The sequence below is a fragment of the Schistocerca serialis genome, chromosome 10 (assembly GCF_023864345.2).
Source record: "Schistocerca serialis cubense isolate TAMUIC-IGC-003099 chromosome 10, iqSchSeri2.2, whole genome shotgun sequence".
Lineage (NCBI taxonomy): Eukaryota > Metazoa > Arthropoda > Insecta > Orthoptera > Acrididae > Schistocerca > Schistocerca serialis.
The window spans coordinates 212,032,711-212,052,283 of record NC_064647.1 but is presented as its reverse complement, the minus strand read 5'-3'; the positions used below and the strand labels follow the sequence as shown (position 1 = coordinate 212,052,283).

The window sequence follows — 19,573 nt, the reverse complement described above, 5'->3', positions numbered from 1 at the left end:
GGACAGCTCAGAGACTACAACGTTGGGCTCTTTTGTTATCACAATACCAGTATGAGATACTGTATCGCCCTACAGCTCAGCATGCAAACGCTGACGCGCTTTCTAGATTGCCGATTGCTGCGGATGATGTCTTCGATTCCTCTGACGACTCTTGCCATCAGATTGACGCCGATGAGCATCAATCCCTCCGGGATTTTCCGATTGATTATCGTCAGGTGGCACGTGAGACAGCTACGGATCCTCATCTGAGTTTACTATTACGTTTTGTTCAACGTGGTTGGCCGTCCAAGGCAAAGGACATATCGGATCCTGTGGTTCGTCGCTATTATCCGCAACGTCATCTGTTGTCTGTTTCGCACGGAGTTTTGCTGTTACGCACCGAGAATGACCAGCTTCGTGTAGTGGTTCCCCAAGTGCTCCAATCCAAGGTCCTCGACTTGTTGCATCAAGGTCATTGGGGAGTGGTCCGCACCAAGCAGCTTGCCCGCCGTCATTGTACATGGATCGGCATTGATAAGCAGATTACGCAGATGTCTACAGATTGTTCGACGTGTGCCGAACACCAAGCTGCTCCGCCTCAACGCTATTTTGAGTGGGCACGCCCTGCCGGACCCTGGCAGCGAGTACATATTGATTTCGCTGGTCCATATTGGAATTCTCGTTGGCTCATCGTGATAGATGCATTTAGTAATTTTCCGTTTGTGGTGCCCATGCAGTCTACGTCTGCACAAACTATACAGGCGTTGACTTCCATTTTTTGTATTGAGGGTCTTCCAGAAGTTTTAGTGTCTGACAATGGTCCACAATTTACCTCTGCTGAATTTGAAAGTTTTTGTTCTGCCAATGGCATTCGCCATGTTCTTACTCCGCCGTTCCACCCTCAATCGAATGGTGCAGCGGAACGTTTTGTACGCACATTCAAGGATCATATGGACCGCCTTCGTGCTACGCACTCTCTTCAGCAGGCCCTCATCACGTTCCTGTCGTCGTACCGGACCACGCCACGCGACGGCCCTTCGCCTGCAGAGCTTCTCCACGGCCGTCGTCATCGCACCCTACTACGGTTGTTGCACCCCCCGGATCGACCCACCGCTTCTGAGCATCGCACGCGTTTTCAGCGCAACGACGCCGTTTTTTTCAGAGTTTATCACGGTCGCCGTCGTTGGGAACGTGGTACCGTGATAAGTGTCCAGGGTCGCGGTTTATATACTGTTCAAGGTGCTGCTGGGGTGCACAGGAGGCATCAGAACCAGTTGCGCCGCGCTGGCCGCCCGGATTCTGCCGCTCGTTCTTTGTCCACAGATTTGGTCCGCGGCGGGTTCCAGCCGCGCCTTCCGACTTCGCTGCCGCCCCCAGGGCAGCAGCAGCAGCCGTCGCCGCTACCACGCCGACAGCCCGTCCCGTTGATGCCTCCCGCGCAGCTTCATTCGGGAGCGCCCCCGGTGGTCGCTCCGGCGCCTGCGGTCCCTCTTCAGTCGCCACCGCCTTCGGAGCTGATGGACGTCGACCCCTCAGCCGGGCCGCCTTCCCAAGCGGTGGCTGTGCAGCCTGTCCTGCTGCCGCTTTCCTTGGGCACCCCCAAGGAGTCTGACACCGCAGCGCCTTGTCCGGCGCCCACTCAGCAGCCGTCGACGCAGCGTCAGGAGACGCTGCCTCTCTTCGTGGGTCCCGCCGACCCGTCGCGTCCAGTGCCAGAAGCTGCGCCCGTGGTCACAGGCGTGCACCCTGACCTCGGTTTTCAGTCGGGTTTCCCGAGGCCCCTCGCAGCCACTGCTGGGGTGCGGACCGGGGACTGCCACCGACAACAGTCTCCGCCCCGGTCTCTTCTGCTACGCCTGCGGCCAGACCCCTCCCCCGCCGTCGACGCTCGCCACGTCATTATTCAACGACGGTGCGGCGATTTGGGGGGGGAGGAGTGTTATATCCTAGCCAGTAATGCCAACCGAGCCAGCTGCCACAAGGTTGGCAGCATCAAAGTCCGGACGCCGTCCGCATAAGCAGCGCCAGCGATACAGGAAATCGCCGCAAGTCTGCGCGCGCCACCGCTGGCTTCTGGCTTCTTAAGCGCTGGAGTCGCGAGCGCTAGGACAGTTCTGTATTCGCCGCTCAGTTGTATACTCGCCACCGAATTGTGTACTCGCTAGTCAGTTGTGTGTTCATCGCAGCCGAGTTGTTGTTTGTCGTCAGCCGACGCTGACCTAGCCGCTCCGACTCGAACTAGACAGATTTCTGTAGACACCGAGTTCACTACTGTGTTACGGTATCTTCATTAATAAAAGATAAGTACCGATTTTTATTTAATATGAGTGTTTGGGTTTTCATCTTTCTGTTCACTGTTCCAGCGGACCGGTCGGCCCGCTATTAAAAGTGTGGCGGTGACTTCGTAAGCCATTTCTACAACGAATTGCTTGTCGCTACGAACACCGCCACAAAAAATAGAATTGGGGAGAAGACAAGTTTGTGGCACAACTTGACTAGAAGAAGGGATCGGTTGGTAGGACATGTTTTGAGGCATCAAGGGATCACAAATTTAACATTGGAGGGCACCATGGAGGGTAAAAATCGTAGAGGGAGACCAGGAGATGAATACACTAAGCAGATTCAGAAGGACGTAGGTTGCAGTAGGTACTGGGAGATGAAGAAGCTTGCACAGGATAGAGTAGCATGGAGAGCTGCATCAAACCAGTCTCAGGACTGAAGACCACAACAACAACAACAACAACAACAATTATGAAATTATTTTTAAAGCTCCTTGGAAGACGCTAAGTGCTCCCGTTATCAAACCGGAATAAGAAATAAGAGATGAGATGGAAAGAAACAACCGCTAAGAAACTGCGTATAACTCGTGAAGCGTTTATTAATGATTTTTTCGACAGCTGCAATACGTATTTTGGTGACTAGTTTCGAAGCAGTCGGTTTATTTTCAAGCCTGGCCTCCTGAACCTGCACTGAAAGTACCTGATCTCAATAACAGACACGGAAATGGCTGTGCAAGCAAGAATGATTGTCACAGTCTGCCTTTGCCTCCTAGCAAGACTTTGATTTTGACTTGCTAAGGCTCACAGAATGAACGATTGTTTCCACTTTATTTTCGACACCTGTCTGGTATCTCAATTCTTTTTTATGCATACGATCGAGTATGTAATGATATTTTGTCTTATACTTGATTTGTGAAAGATAAACGTATAACTTGGAACATGTCAAGTCACCAATGATTGCTCAGTGGGATATGGTAGACGCCAATAGTCATTTTCTCCTGATCGTATTGAGCAATATATGTGTAAATTTCTTTATTCAGCAACACTACCATTACAAAAAGCATATTATTCAGGTACAGTCTTGTTAACTGGTAAACAAAATGGCTTGTTTTTTTTTTAATATCATAATTTTTGGCAAGTTCGTTCGGCTATACACTGTCCATCAGAAACTGCTAATTATCTATAACAATCACTGTTGTTTTTAGGCGGTTTTCCACATCCCACTAGGTGATTACTGGGCTGTTCCCCACGTTCCGCCTCTGTTACACGACCCGCAGACATTTGAAAACGTTGGCACTATTTCATGGATTACACTAGACGTAGACAGCTGGGGTATACTAGTTCCATCCCAGGGGGTTTGGGGTGGCGGCAGGAAGGGTATCTGGCCACCCTCTGCAACTAACATCTCCAAAACCATAATAACGATGCCGACCCTGCGTTGAAGCGGGACAAAGACCCAAAGAAAATGATGATGATCTTCAACAATCAATAGTTTCGTGAAGTAAATTTAATTATAGAAGGAAATTAGGAAGGTAGTACAAACAGGAATTTGTCATTTATTAATTTCACTAATAATACATTCAGACATTAATCTTTAGTGAACAACATCAAACAGTCGAAACATCTGACACTTTGTGCTACAAATTATATGCAACATAAGATGAAGACGATCATAATTCACTTACAAAAATGCAAATGCAATGCCACAAGTGTACATAATGATAGTAAATAGTATGTTGTCAGAGCACAGTGAAGAGCACATAGTGAACTATGTTTCGTTAGGTGCAACACTTGAGGCTTATACATATACAAAGTTTTATGGAAAACAGTCCGAAATGAATCTTGTGCGCTTCAATGATCTCTGGAAAAATTTAAGAAATTCTCTGTTCCTGAAAATGGAAACGGCAAGTTGAGCCAGAGGTATGTGGCTACTTAAGTGAAGACAATATTCGTGGTAAACATTGTACCTCGATGCTACCTGCACTGTCAGAGCCAATAACGATGCCTTATAACTTTGATTCGTTCAGTATGCACAGATGTATTCATAAGAAAAAGCCTGAGTCGAGAGCAGTTTCACCAGCTACGCGGTTCACATAAGTCATGGAGACTGTAATAACCTCACTTCACACCTTTGTACGCTATCAGCTTGACAGTATCTGGTTTCTCACGGAGAGTCCGGTAGTAGCTGCACACGACTACCAGAGAGTACAGGTTCAACACTGGAAGAAAAAAGTGAGAGATACACAGAGAATGTAAGCAGAAGTTAAGCATATCAAAATATAATGAATATTACTGAGAAATAAATCACTAGGGCTATAAATCAGAAAATGAAAACTTTTGTTTACATTGAAAGACACATCAACAAATGTTTTACGTCACCACGACATGTCGCGCAGGTGTGTTGCAATTGTGACTGTTCCCTTACCAATCAGAAGGTCACATCTGGCGCTTGTAAGCATACACACAGCTGCCATGAATGTTACCTAGAGGTAGAACGCCGTGCTCGAATGGACTGCACCATTTCAGTGGAAAATACAGCAAGAGTAGGGACGGGCGTTAGAGACACCTCTAGGACACTAAAATGTAAACTTTCACGGCCGGAAATATCATGTCCATTATAATTATCCGGGCTGTTATGCCGTGGTCGGTTGATGAATTCTGCGGTGATTCCCAACGTTTCGTCTCCGACTGCGGGAGACATCTTCAAGGGGGTCCGTAGCTTGACGGAAGGTCCAACACACACACAATCAGTCAGTAGCGAGCCAGTGTGTGTGTTGGACCTTCCATCAAGCTACGGACCCCCTTGAAGATGTCTCCCGCAGTCGGAGACGAAACGTTGGGAATCACGACAGAATTCATCAACCGACCACGGCATAACAACCCGGATAATTATAATGGACATGACCTCTAGGACAGTAATGTGAACATCCATCATGCCGCGAACAACAATCGGCACGAATGATCGGGTCTGCATCAATACGTTACGTGCAGCGGGCTTGTCAACCAGGAGAGTTGCTCAAAGTCTGAACCGAAAGCAGTGGGATGTAGTGCGGACGTGGAATCGGTTCCAATTGACAGATAGTATTGATGACTTACCCACGTATGACAGGTCCATTGAGGAGCGTTGCACTCAGGAGAGGTACCGATGTCGGTCAGTGAGGCCTGGCACGATGTCCGCGTTCCGAAACATCCCAAAGGTGTTCTACACAATTCAGATCAGAACTCTGTGCAGGCCACTCCACTACAGGGATGTTATTGTCGTGTAACCACTCCATCAAAGGCCGTGCATTATGAACAGGTGCCCGATCGTGTTGAAAGATGCAATCGCCATCCCCGAATTCCTCTTCAACAGTGAGAAGCAGGAAAGTGCTTAAAACATCATTGTAGGCCTGTGCTGTGATAGTGGCACGCAATACAACAAGGGGTGCAAGCCCTTCCATGAAAAACACGACCACACCTTAAAACCACCACCGAATTTTACTTTTGGCACTACACACGCTGGCAGATGACGTGCTTCGGGCATTCGACATACCCACACCCTGCCATCGGATCACCATATTGTGTACCGTGATTTGTCACTCCAAACAAAGTTTTTGCAGTGTTCAGTCGTCCAATGTTTACGCTCCTTACACGAAGCGAGGTGTCGTTTGACATTTACCTGAGTGACGTGTGGCTTATAAGCAGCCTCTTGGCCATGAAATCCAAGTTTTCTCACCTCCCACCTAATTGTCATAGTACTTGCTGTGGATCCTAATGCAGTATGGAATTCCTGTATGATGGTCTGAATAGATGTCTGCCTATTACACATTGCGACCCTTTTTAACTGTCGGCGGTCTCAGTCAATCAACAGACGAGGTCGGCTTGTATGCTTTCCCTTCACATTTCCATTTCACTATCACATCGAAAACAGTGGACCTAGGGCTGTTTAGGAGTGTGGATATCTCGCGTACAGACGTATGGCACAAGTGACAACCATGTCACCTGACCACCTTCGAAATCCGTGAGTTCCGCGGAGCGCCCCATTCTGCTCTCTCGCGATATCTAATGACTACTGAGATCGCTGACATGGAGTACCTGGCAGTAGGTGGCAGCACGAGGCACCTTGTATGAAAAACGTGTGTTTTTGTAAGTACCCGGATACTTTTGATCACTGAGCAAGAAATCATGCTAATGGACGCACCACGATTGGAATCGGGGGTTGTTTACAGGCGAAACTCAGATCTGTTTTCACCCTGCTAATTGCAGCCATCGTGTCTGGAGGTAATCAGGTAATACTGAACGCCTCCATCACTGTGTCCCACTTGTGTAACAAAGGTCTTGGTGGAGTGATGTCCTGGAATGGCATTATGTTGGGCCACCGTACACCTCTCGTGTTGTTGAGGGCAATATCCGTGCACTGCGGTCCAGAGACGAGATTCTGCAACCGGTAGTGGGTCTATATCACCAACATTTTGGTAACAATTTTATCTTGGTGAATGGTAACTCGTGTGCTCAGCGCGCTGTTCTCGTCAGCAGGTTGCATCACCACTCTGCATTCACAACAATGATGTGGCCTGCCTGCTCACCAGCATAAACACAATCGATCATGTGTGATATCGACTGATGCGAGCTGTTTCTTCTGAATGTCGACATCGAGCACATACTCCGCGTGAGTCATCACTGAAGAGCAGAACAGTTTGGACCAGGTGAGGATTAGAGCCTGTATCCGAGCAAATAGGATGTTCCACCACTTGGTGTCATCGATCAGGAGTGCTGTGAAACACCCATCATGGGAAACAGAAGACTTTGTCGTCACATTAATGTTGATTGTTACTGTTATTATTTGGTAATCTAACACATTGCAAATGAATATATACACATTCCTCACAGCCAGTTTTTGTTTTCGGTATCTTGAATTTCGAAGTAAAGGGGTGATGCAAATCATTTGCTGGTGTGTGTACGTTTCACCTTTCTATAGAATTATAAACCATTCATTCAGTATTATGAGAATGAAAGTGACTACTCACCATATAGCGGAAATGCTGAGTTGCAGATAGGCACAACAAAAAGACTCTCACAATTAATGCTTTCGGCCATTAAGGTGTTTGTCAACAATAGAAACACATACCCACACACACAAGCGCGCTCACACACACACAGACACACACACACACAGACAGACAGTTTCGCAAATGCAACTCACACACACGACTGCAGTCTCAGACAACTGAAATTGTGGTTTTAGTTAACTGAGACTGCAGTCTTTTGTATGAGTCGCATTTGCGTAAGTGTGTGTGTCTGAGAGAGAGAGAGAGAAATATATTGGCAGAAAAGTCATTCTACTGACTAGACGTGTTTATGTGCTACTAAGTAACAGAGTTAATTTTAACATCATCACCCGTTATCGAAACTGGGTATCTCCTCTCCCATTCTGCAGCTACACATATCCTCAGTCCATCACCAGCAGGTACTTCCTGAAACTCTTCTTCCCTGAGATTGACATTGCAGCTCTTTATGTGGAAACTTGTCTATCCTCTGGTATCTTAAGAACTTCTTGTTGAAAATTAAATCGGTATGTTTCAGAATGATGTATTATATATTCTACATGCCGCTGTTGCCACTACTCCTCTGCCCCTCAAAGTTATGCCACTTAGAGAATGTACGGATCTCATCTGTGCGATGTTTATTCTGCTTCCATCATTTTGTCAAAGAGCACTGCCTTCACTGGCGTACCAAGGAGCCAATTTTGATGCAACATTACGAAATCTGAATTACATTTCTTTTCTCATTTAATTACCAAATCTTCTTTATAATATACCATTTAATTCATTATGCTTGCTGAGATTGTTCTCTAAGGCTGAGTGAGGTGGTTGTTTAATGTTGTCGTATCTGTACTCCTGGTAATCAGAAATATTTTGCCCAGAAACGCCTTACAAAAGAGGTGTGTTTAACAAACTTATGATTCCTAGATAGGGATGGCAGATAAAATGAGGGTGTATACACTTGTCACGACTCCGTTCATGAACAATTCTGATTATCATGTACTCCTGGCCACGACACAATCCTTACCTACAATGCTTGATACATAAAATGAATTTATGTTTTTGAATATGGCCATTAAAAAAGGTTGGTAATATTTCTCATAACGGATAACTTGGAGGTCTTTAAGCTATAGGTGACGTTACGGACGTAGCATCTACATTTATTTCATTGGATGTTCCGAATATGATTCTGATTTTCTTGTAAGGGAACACACATGTCGTGTTTACATTGTTCCTTTTTTGGTAGCTTCGTGGGAGTGGGTGGAAATTGGAATGCATAATATAAAAATCACCTAATGAGAACAAAAGATCCTTTTACCACACGTGGTGACAACGTCTTTCAATTAGATATGTAATTGCCACCAAGATACACTTTAAAATTCATTCACAGTGTAGAGTGTTCATGGCACGAACACGGGCAAGTAATTCAATGTTCGATTACCACTTCTTGAATATTCATCAACTAGAGGGATCCTTAACGGTGCATCAAAATGGGATGCAGAGAAAACGTTGATTCTCTTGTAAGTGAATTCAGCCTCGTGTTTCTGACATTATTTGTTTCATATACACAAAAACAATACCATAATCCTTCCAAGTACATGATTAATTTCTGCCTATTGTACAATCATCTTCTCGTGGCACATTATATAAAATCTTGGCTTCAGAATTCAGAGTGGAATATGTCTTACACTGATAAGCCAAAACATTATGACTACAGCGCCGTTGTATCGCGCATGGTGGCGCTGCAGGCACATGAAGCGATGACAAATGTATATAATCGGATCAGACACCAACGATGGATCAACCTAACGAAGATATGGGCTCCAAACGGAGAAATCCGTTGAGATAAGCGACTTTCACAAAGGACAGATTATTATCACAGACAGGCTGTGAATGAGTACCTCGGAAACTGGAAAGCTGGTCGAATGTTCACGTGCTACTGTCGTGAGCATCTACGGAAACAGGAAGAAGGACAGTGAAACTACCACTAGGCGCTAAATTGCTGGACGTCCACGACAAACGTGGAGTTCGGACGCTTGTCTACCCTGTAACGTAGGACAGATGGAGATCTGTGGCATCTCTGCCGAAAGAGCACAATGCTGGTGCACGCACAAGTGTTTCGGAGCACACCGTCCATCGTACATTGTTGAACATGGAACTCCGCAGCACACAACCCCTACGTGTTCACATGCAGACTCAGCGACATCGTCAATTACGATTGTAGTGGGCAAGGAACCATCGGAATTCAACCGTCTATCAATGGAAACCTGTCGGCTCTTTGGGTGAATTACATTTTTGCTACACTATGTCGCCGGTCGTCTGCACAAACGCCGTCATCGAGATGAACGGCGGCTCGAAACGCGCACCGCGCCACGGACGCAGTCTGGTGGAAGCGATATCGCTTCTCTATGGGAGACATTCACCTGCGCTTGCTTGGGACCTGTAGTAGTAATCGGAGACACACTGACAGCTGCGAATCACTGTATCCCTTCATGCGTGATGTCTTCACCAACGGCTATGTCACCTTCCACGTATATAATTATCCGTCTCGGAATCAGAACCGTGCAGCAGTGGTTTGAGGAGCATTATAGTGAGCTCACGTTGACGTTTCGGCCACAAAATTTGCCTGGTGTAAATCCTATGGAACTCATCTGGATCGTTACCAGGCGCCATCGCTGCGTAAGCAAATCAGCGGCCCATTATATACGCGAATTGCATGACCTATGCGTAGACTTTTAATGCCACATACCTCCGCAAATACAGCAGTAAGCTGTCGGATCCCTCATAAGCAGAATCAGTTATGTAATTCTTTCCAAAGACGGAAAGAAAAGCTATTAAGCAGGTGGTCATAATGTTTTGGCTCGTCAGTGTATGAGGCAACTCTTGACAACACCCCAATCGCTAGGTCTCTCTGTCGCCGTATTGTTGACCTGTATTTAAGTGTTTCAATTATGGTAGGCTAACTATACTAAATAATAAACTTTCCAAAAGAATTCAAATATCACTCTTTCAAAAATGCCTCGTGGAATTAGCCGAGCGGTCTAAGGTGCTGCAGTCATGGATTGTGCCGCTGGTCCCGGCGGAGGTTCGAGTCCTCCTTCGGGCATGGGTGTGTGTGTTTGTTCTTAGGATAATTTAGGTTAAGTAGTGTGTAAGCTTAGGGACTGATGACTTTAGCAGTTAAGTCCCATAAGATTTAACACACATTTGAACATTTCTCTTTCAAAAATGAAGTAACGCTCTTTAGGTGGATACACTGGTTACAAACTGTGCCATAGGACATGTCGTAAAAGAAAGGCCAAAAACGTGTAAACTTTATGAAGCCTTATTAGAGAGAGAGAAAGAGAGAGAGAGAGACATGGAGAAGTATTGAAAAAAAATGAATTGATCATATCAGTCCCCACTGGAGTAAGTTCGGCCACCACATGGAAGTTCTCTAGTTGCCACCACATTGAGTGACTTGCGTATCAATGGTGATAAAATGATGAGGACAACACAACATACAGTCCCCGAATGGAGAAAATCACCGACCCATCTGAGACTCGAACCTGAGCCTACTACATGACAGTCAGACATGCTGACCCCTCATTTAAGAAGGAGAAATATTAATATGACGAGTAGAACAAAGGAATGTACTACTACTACACTATAAACCAAGCCCAAGCTATCAGTGAAGAAGATGTTTGAACGTTAGTTTGAATATTACGGATTCATAAACAGTAATGCAGAATTAAGCTTATTCAGTGCGTCACAAAAGTCATTTAAAACTTGTAGCACTGGCAAATCAAATGTGTTCAGTAGCAAGATTGAATCAGTTTTATATGCATTGTGAAACTGGCTTAGTGGGACATTTCTAGTACCTTAAGAAATAATGAAAAAGGAACTGCATAATCGTAGTGGCTGTTGAGCGGATTTTGTCCCAGTCTGTGTCAAAATTGTATACTTACACACATAGCTGATGATACAAACAAATACTCGTACATTAAGGTCAACAACAGTGATTGCACTATCCGAAAAACCACCAGTGTATACGATAATGCCTATTACAGCCATTACTATGGTCACCAGGATTTCCGTAGCGACCCACGGAAGAACCATGCCAGACTTTTCCTGGAATATAAAAGAAGAAATTGACGTTACTGGGACAGATTTGCCGCTTTAATACAAGCATACATGCTATATTTGAAGCACTATGTTTTTTTCATCCTTAAAAGAAACTTTTCCCACATACACTGATACAAAAAGAATCGTTTCAACAAAACTGATAAAATATATTTCTTAGCAAAATCAGAACTGTAAGTATGGGGCCTATGCCGATGCTGGCTGAGTGATTTTAGGTATGTAATCCTTACCCCCACTTACCAACGAGTTATAACACTTTTATCTCTATTCCCCTCTCCTCTGGTGGACTATTATCCTATTGGTTGTGGTTTAGATCTTCATCTTCAACACACACTTAATTAGGATAATTTATCACACAATTAGGATAATTTATTACCTTGAATAATTTATAACCAAATAAGGCACTCCAAGATGGTTGCCACTGTTGCCTGTCATTATTATACTTATCACTGAGACAGTTGTGAAAATTTATTAGCAATATGGTGGACACAAGATGGCTGCCACTACGATGTAGCCATCCAAGATAGCCAATTTATTGTAAACTTAAAATGATGGGAAATGCAAAAAATACAAAGTGTTTTCTTAAAACAACTGCTGTAACATTTTATAAAATTACGTGAACATTATAAAGTTAAACGTTGTTAAAAAGGAAGCATAACTTTTTATTTACATCAAAACTTAACTGACAGCGACTGTAAGAAGCTCACCAACCACTTGTGCATGCAGTGGATGTGTGTTTGTGTGTGTTATTGAGAGTCAGTATTCCCACCTGGCTTTCGCAAATGTAACAATAATAGATTATATGATATAGGTAGCAGAACTACTCTCCACCACACACCATAAGGTACCATGTGGGAGCTACACACCTGATTTTCGATATAGTTTTCATATAGACAATAGCGTTAACTGGGAAAAGCGTTATGGAGCACAAAACATTAATTATAGTAAACATTAGAAGGGGCACAGGCACAGATTGTGTAAGGATGGGAAGGAAAATCGGTTGTGTCATTCTCTAACAAATCATCAATCTCATCTCGTAAGGATTCCTTACCATACAACAGAACTCTAAAAGTAACTGCATTGCAGCACCTGTAGCGACCAGATCACTGCAATGCTGACCTGTGCATTTCCTCGCAAGGCCAGTGACGAATTCCACGATCAACCCACCTTCTACTGTATATTTGTTTAAATAAAACATCTCTCCTTCAGTTATGATTAACTATAACTCTAAAATACTATTATACACATGTCTGTGGGCTACTGTAATTGTCAAACATAGAATCAGGGGGTCTATGAGTGTACCTTGTTTAAAATATGAGCCTTGTAGACACATAGTGTAATTGTTACATAGCAGGATAGCATTTTGTTTGTTACATAGAAAGAGCGTTTATTGCTTAAAAAATGAACCCGTCGCCTACACTGTGAAATTGTTATGACTTACGAATGTACTGTATTTAAAAAATGAATCCATCACATATACGGTGTAACTGTAATGTAACAAGAGTATGTTGTGTTTAAAAAATGAACCCACCATCTACAAACTGAGAGTGTTATGTAGTAAGAGCGTCAGTTGAAAACTGAACAAATACAGCTGGTTTAAACATTAAATAAAGAATCCTTGCACCTCTCCTTCATTTACATGAAAACATAGCTGACATCTGCTGTAAGAGATCAAAAACACACACACACACACAGTCATAAATCAAACCTCTTATCGTTCTCCCATCCTATAGGATAACAGCCAGCCATTTGTACGTATGGCAATTGGCCTAGGAAGATGGGGGGATGGTGAGGGGGAGCCAAAGGAAGTCATAAGTAACTGGTAACTAGAAATAAGAATCACAAATCATAGATCATTGGGCCGGAAATAGTATAGCCGCATACGAATGTACATAGAGCAGTGACAATGATATAGGGATATACAGCCTCAGAATTTCATTAATATCAGCAGGACTAGAAAACTAGTTCTAAAAAGCTAAATTTTGTTCAGTTCCTGGTGATTATAGTGTAATTCTTTAGTTATACATTTTACCTGAATTGCTCCATAAAGGAGAAGTACACTACAGATAGCCTGCACAGAGGAATACACAAGGACTTCTGTCAGGAGTGTCTTAATAACTGAAACAGAAATAAGAAAAAGTATTAGTTGTCTTTCTGATAACTAATATATTAACAAAAAAGACAATAAGGAATCACATGAAAATATATAATTGTATCAGATGTGAGACAGACAACACTGTGAGCGATCTGGCAACACTGTGTTTCTCTGCTTGTGTAGATCGGCGTGCCCATCCCTTACAGATGCTCAGTCTGAGTTTCAGCTCCGTACTGCCACCATGTGATTTCTCAGAGCGTTATCAGTGAAGATGCTTTTTTTGTGCGTGCTACGAAAATGGAACAGCGGAATATAGAGCAACCTTATGTCATCAAATTTTGTGTAAAACTTGTGGAACCCGCGAGCGTAACCTTTGAAAAGTTGAAACAGGCCAATAGCGAACATTCCTTACCAAGAGCAAAAGATTTTCGGTGGTACAAATTATTTTTGGGAGACTGAGAATACGTTGACGATGAACCTCACTCAGGGAGACCTTCAACTTCCAAAAACCGACGGAAACGTCGAACTTGTGCGTGCTCTTCCTCAAGGACAAACTTTCAAATAAGTTTTTACAAAGACGAACTTGAAAGGCTCACGGGAAGGATGAATCGAATGAGACCGGACACTGCACATAAGTGGATGTTGCATCATGACCATGTCATATGACCACATTCATGACGGAATTTTTGACCTCCTGTTGATCCACAGCCCCCTTATTCAGATGATATGAGTCCTTATGACTTTTTCTTTCACAGAAATTGAGAAATGTCTTAAAAGCAAATTCAAATGGTTCAAATAGCTCTGAGCACTATGGGACTTAACATCTGAGGTCATCAGTCCCCTAGAACTTAGAACTACTTAAACCTAACTAACCTAAGGACATCACACACATCCATGCCCGAGGCAGGATTCGAACCTGCGACAGTAGCGGTCGCGCGGCTCCAGACTGTAGCGCCTAGAACCCGTAGGCCACTCCGGCCGGCCCCGAGGCAGGATTCGAACCTGCGACCGTAACGGTCGCACGGTTCCAGACTGAAGCGCTTAGAACCGCTCGGTCACACCAGCCGGCAAATGTCTTAAAACAACGTCATTTTGGAACTCTGGAGAACATTTAAAACAATGTGACTGACATGTTAAAAGCCCTACCAGATAAAACGCTGCTACCAAGTGTGGCAACAATGGCTCCACCGGTTTATAGTTGTCGAAGGGAACTTATTCGAAGGAGGCAAAATTGTTCCCAGTAGTTTCACAATATTGTTGTTTCAAAAAAATAAAACGCTTTGGTAGATAAAAAAATCAGAGTCATTAATTATCTTACACACCTCGCAGTATCCGCTCGTACTACTGAAATGCTGAAGACTTTCAGTTTAATCTGTGCCAGTAAAATCATGATTCTTTAACGCTCGCCCCGCACAGTTGATCTGAATTACGTAACACCTCACACTGGGATCCACTGGACCCCAATACAATGTTATATATGATGTTTTCGAAGCTCATTAATATATACATTGGACTGTCTTATGTCTATGGAGCATAGTAAATAACTGTAGTGATTTTTTTATTATTACAACAATAAGTAACACATGGTATATATAAAATGTGCGTAGTATTATTAATAAATAATATTTTGTATTTCTTTATGTTTAACTTTCCCACATCTGAACGTGTATAATGCAACACAACGTCTTACTTGACTTTATTTAGTTATTACAACGAGTAATATACGATATTTAAAAAATTTGGTATAAGTTACACTTCAACACTATACTGAAAATGAATTTTTGTATATATACTTTATTAATGTATAAAATCAACATGAGTCTGAGCTAGAATGTATAAAGTAATATAATGTAATATAAAATAGTGGCGTATTTGAATTTTGCCCGATATTTTGGGATAGGGTGTTTACAAAATTACTATTATATCATATTTGCGCAAAAACACACAAGAAAAATGAAACTAATGTATATCAGAATCGAGTCACCATTTGTATTGTCAGTGAGCACACTCAGTACAAATTAGGGCTTTGTGTTCTTCACAGACAGCCCTTTTACAATCCTGTCCGTTGACAACTGGTTTTCGTCAGTTCCTATTTATCAGACAATAATTGAAAACTTTGGTTTGACAATGTTGGGAACTGTAAGAAATAATAAACCTGAAATACCACAATCATTTTCACGTTCTCAGAATATCACAAAAACAAAGTTTGCCTTTGATGTGAATAAGACGCTACTGTCATATGTCCCAAAGAAGAATAAAGTTGTACTCTTGCTGTCTACCATTAGCACCATGAACAGGTTCTGACAATAAGTGGGACAGATTCGTTTCTTTCTGTTACTACCTTACCAATGTATGGAATTGCGTCTAGCATGTACTACGTCTTGCAATCATTAAACATCAAAATCTTAATTCCATATTTGTCCGGTTTTGAAGGCATGTATATTCTGAATGGGCATCTGCCATGGAAGCCCATTAGATGCTAGTCTGTTGTGCAGTAATCGAAAGGGGTGTATAGGGACTTGCAGTTATCAATAAATATAGTCCAGGTGTACTGAATGGGTGAAAATTTGTCTTCTTGTTTCCTTTACAAGCGGGTTGCTTCTTAGTCATCAAATTTTAGACAACTCAAAAACTGAAATCCCCTTTGTGACATTGTACCGCGAAACAGGAGAACTACAAATTTAGCGGACCAAAAATCTAAATTTTTGTGAGCAGCCTTCTTTACGTTGCAGAGGTGCAAGAGTCCAATGGCAGCTCTACGATATTTGTAGTCTTATGGTAACTTTCCGCGTTTCCGATTGAAGAACAGTTGCGAGTCATTTTGTCGTTCGTGTAAGTGACAAACATGTACAGCATTTCATCTGTCACAACTAACTGCCATGCATCAATTGGACTAGAAGTGGACCTTGTTTGACCCTTTGGTCCTGGGAGGGGAGGAACTAAATTTCTGGATTCAGTTCTTCCTTTCTTAGATGGTGTAGTTGAAGACCACTTATAGCCGTTCTAGAAGGATGTTGGCGTTGGAAGAACGACCATGAGTAAGATCATCGTCTTCTTCACTCTCTTCCGTACTTGATGGTTCCTGTATTTCGGAAAAATTACGATCTTCATCAGAATCTAGGCCTCCAAATGTATCTTCTTCCTGCTCCAACAAGTCCATAAGCGCATTATACGCGTTTATATCTTCAAGTGTTGAGAGTTGTTTGCCCATTGTCGCTGATAAATAAAATAATATAGGGCTACACTGAGCGGAAACAGTTATGTCACACACAATACATATTTCAGTATTGTATACTTACCAGGTTATTATTTTCAACCTACATAAATGAGCTACACGGAAAGCACACTTGGGTAATCAAGACCCCACGGACGTTCAACAAACTTTATAGCTTGTCACTACCGCAACAACAATGCAAATGTTTGACTTAATATCGCATACGTGTAGTCAGTGTTACCAGCCTAATACACACTAAATTTCAATAAACTATTGCCAACATACTCTGTAATACACAACAAAAATTACGCTTTGGTCCCTAGGACTAGAGTCTGCGGTGCGAGGGTTAAGAGTCGAACTCTCATATATAAAACAGCTTGAAACTTCTGATCAACTTGCAGATGAGTTAGTGCGTTAAATATTTTATTTTAAGCATGTAAGCGAAAAAATGTTTAGACAAGGTTTGAAATTATGCTTAAGATTTGTTGGAAGTTGCTGAGTGCTTTCCTTATGAAAGATTGTGTGACTATAATCGGAGCAATCTACTCTCCATTTTAAACAAAAGCAAATTTTTCACACAACTCAATGTTTATTATGTTATATCTCCAGAATTTTGTGTCGTCTCTGATATGATATTGCAGTTACATTCAGTGATATGTATGCACAGGCTGCAAAGCGTACTGTGAATAGAGTTAATAGAAAAGAAATAATTGATTAAAACGTCATATCTGGTGCTGAAGTTTTATGTAGTAAATCATAAACATTTTTTGCTTTCATCATTTTGTGGGGGTATCAGAAAGAAAATATTTTGTAAAGTTTGAAAATATGTATGAAGTTTGTTGAAAGCCGCTAAGTATGTCATTCTCAAATACTGGATAAATGAAATCAGGGTATTTTACGTTGCCTCTAGATAAACACAATTTCTAACTGTGGTACTTGTCTTATTGTGTTAAGCTTTGAACAACAGATTCTACCTCTTAGTGAGTGGATTTTGATAGCATTTTAATTTTTTTAATTCAATACATAATTACGCTAAATATTGAAAATCAATTTGCTGTTGCCCCTGAAATCCGTTAGATAGGCAACCTGCAAATAGTGCTTCATAATATATTCCACTACACTAACGAACCTGGTTGCTAGTACTATCTCCGTTTAGAGAACCTGTTCCAACCTTAATCCTAAACGGCACAGAAATATTATTTTCTTCTAGTGCAAAGGACTTGGGGATAATTGTGGACCATCACTTAGACTCGGCAGAACACACAACTGCAATTTATAAAAAGATATCAGTGTCACTTTATTCAGTACAGAAACTTAAAAAAGTATTTCCTCTCGAGCGTAAAAATAACTCATGGAGACATTAATATCGCCCAGTTTTGATTACGGTGACCATATACTACAAGCAACTGCATAGAGAACTCATCCTAGCTGGTACTGCAAATGAATGTTTGTGTACTATAAATACGTGACGTCCTCTATTTTGACCACATCACTCCTGCCTATGAACAATTATTACCGCTAACTGCCAATAAGTTAGAGATTATCTTAACCTATGTTTGCTCTATCGTCTTCTCAACCATTGCGCTTTCTCTCTCTTCCTTATCTTCAACTTTCATATGACTACATGAGCAGCGCAGGAGAAATGTTCGTTCTCAGCGAAGTCGTTACTGTACCACTGTGTAAGACTGCCACGTTCTCTGAATCATTTTCTGTTTCAGGAACTCATCTTTGAGAAAATCTTCCTTAAAATATCAAAAATATTTAATTCCTTTCGGACAAGGGAGCTTAAGGTCTACGTATCATAGTAAGCATCTCCTTCATAAACTTGTCAGCAGCTCACTATCGGCAACCCTTCCGCACCATTCTGCTCTCCCCCTGGTTGACAATTTTGTTCTTTCTTAACGGCCATTATCACTTTCATTTCAATGTTCTCATCTTTCTTTGTCCCTTCCATTTCTGGTAATATTAAACACAGCTTCAAATGTGCTAAACTAATCTACATCATTCGTAATGCCCTTTATTCTTGTTCTTAATTTTATTAATATTATTATTATTATTGCCATTTATTATTATTATTAATGCAAATTATTATTATAATTAATGTTATGTTTTTGTATCTGTTGTTCCTGGTTAGATGAAAGAAAGACCCTGAGGGCCCTCACTTGATCAAGTTAAATAAGTAATAAATAAGTAAGCAAATAAAGAGAACAAGGTATATCCTGAAATGATATCAGCAAACACTTAAATCGATCCAAATTCAGAAAGTGAAATATGTTTGTTCAGGTGTGTCTTCTGAGATTAAAGACAACAAAAAAGAAAATAATCTCTCTGTCTCTTGATATTCACCCCTTGCCGAAGTTCAGAGTTGAAAAAGATAATTCAGTTGCAAAGAATCTGAAATACTATCAAGTTCTCCATTTAAATTATTCTGGAAGAGAAAAAATCAAAAACGAACTATGAGAAAAGAAAAAAGGCAGAAAAGAAAGAGGCAATAAGAAGCTTAAAGCCAAGTTTATGAAAATAAAGCATGAAATAGGAGACAAAAAGAGCTCAAAATCTAGCAAATCAAAATAAAACAACGTCTACGCCATGAAGAAAGAAAGAAAAGAGTAAGAAGCAACCTTTTCTACCAGTTGCAATGAGAGCTTTACAGATAATGGGGTGTAGTGTGGACACTGTCAGCGAAGGCACCATGAGATGTGCCCTGATTATGTAGACTCAGAACGTTATGTTTGTGATCGCTGTTAAAATTTAAAAGTTGTGCAGTCTTAACCACACCCTCTGTAGCCTTACCTGACAAGATCATTACGACTGCACAACTGTCATTTTTTTTCAATTGCTAGAACAAGTAATTTTTAGTTAG

General features: G+C 42.0%; 2 protein-coding genes across 3 annotated transcripts in view; one reads left to right on the top strand and one right to left on the bottom strand.

The window, feature by feature from the left end:
* Positions 1–2,219, top strand: part of LOC126425133 (translation initiation factor IF-2-like) — a 79,362-nt gene extending 77,143 nt beyond the window's left edge. The window contains exon 4 of the mRNA XM_050088075.1: positions 1,303–2,219. Coding sequence (XP_049944032.1) covers positions 1,303–1,997 — 695 coding nt within the window. The 3' untranslated portion in view covers positions 1,998–2,219. The remainder of the gene's footprint in view (positions 1–1,302) is intronic.
* A 1,658-nt stretch (positions 2,220–3,877) lies between these two features.
* Positions 3,878–19,573, bottom strand: part of LOC126425134 (uncharacterized) — a 30,552-nt gene continuing 14,856 nt past the window's right edge. For both annotated transcript variants that reach the window (XM_050088077.1, XM_050088076.1), the window contains exons 5-7: positions 13,434–13,519; positions 11,227–11,389; positions 3,878–4,477 (exon numbers count right to left, since the gene is read on the bottom strand). In XM_050088077.1, the coding sequence (XP_049944034.1) occupies positions 4,377–4,477; positions 11,227–11,389; positions 13,434–13,519 (350 nt within the window). In that variant the 3' untranslated portion in view covers positions 3,878–4,376. The remainder of the gene's footprint in view (positions 4,478–11,226; positions 11,390–13,433; positions 13,520–19,573) is intronic.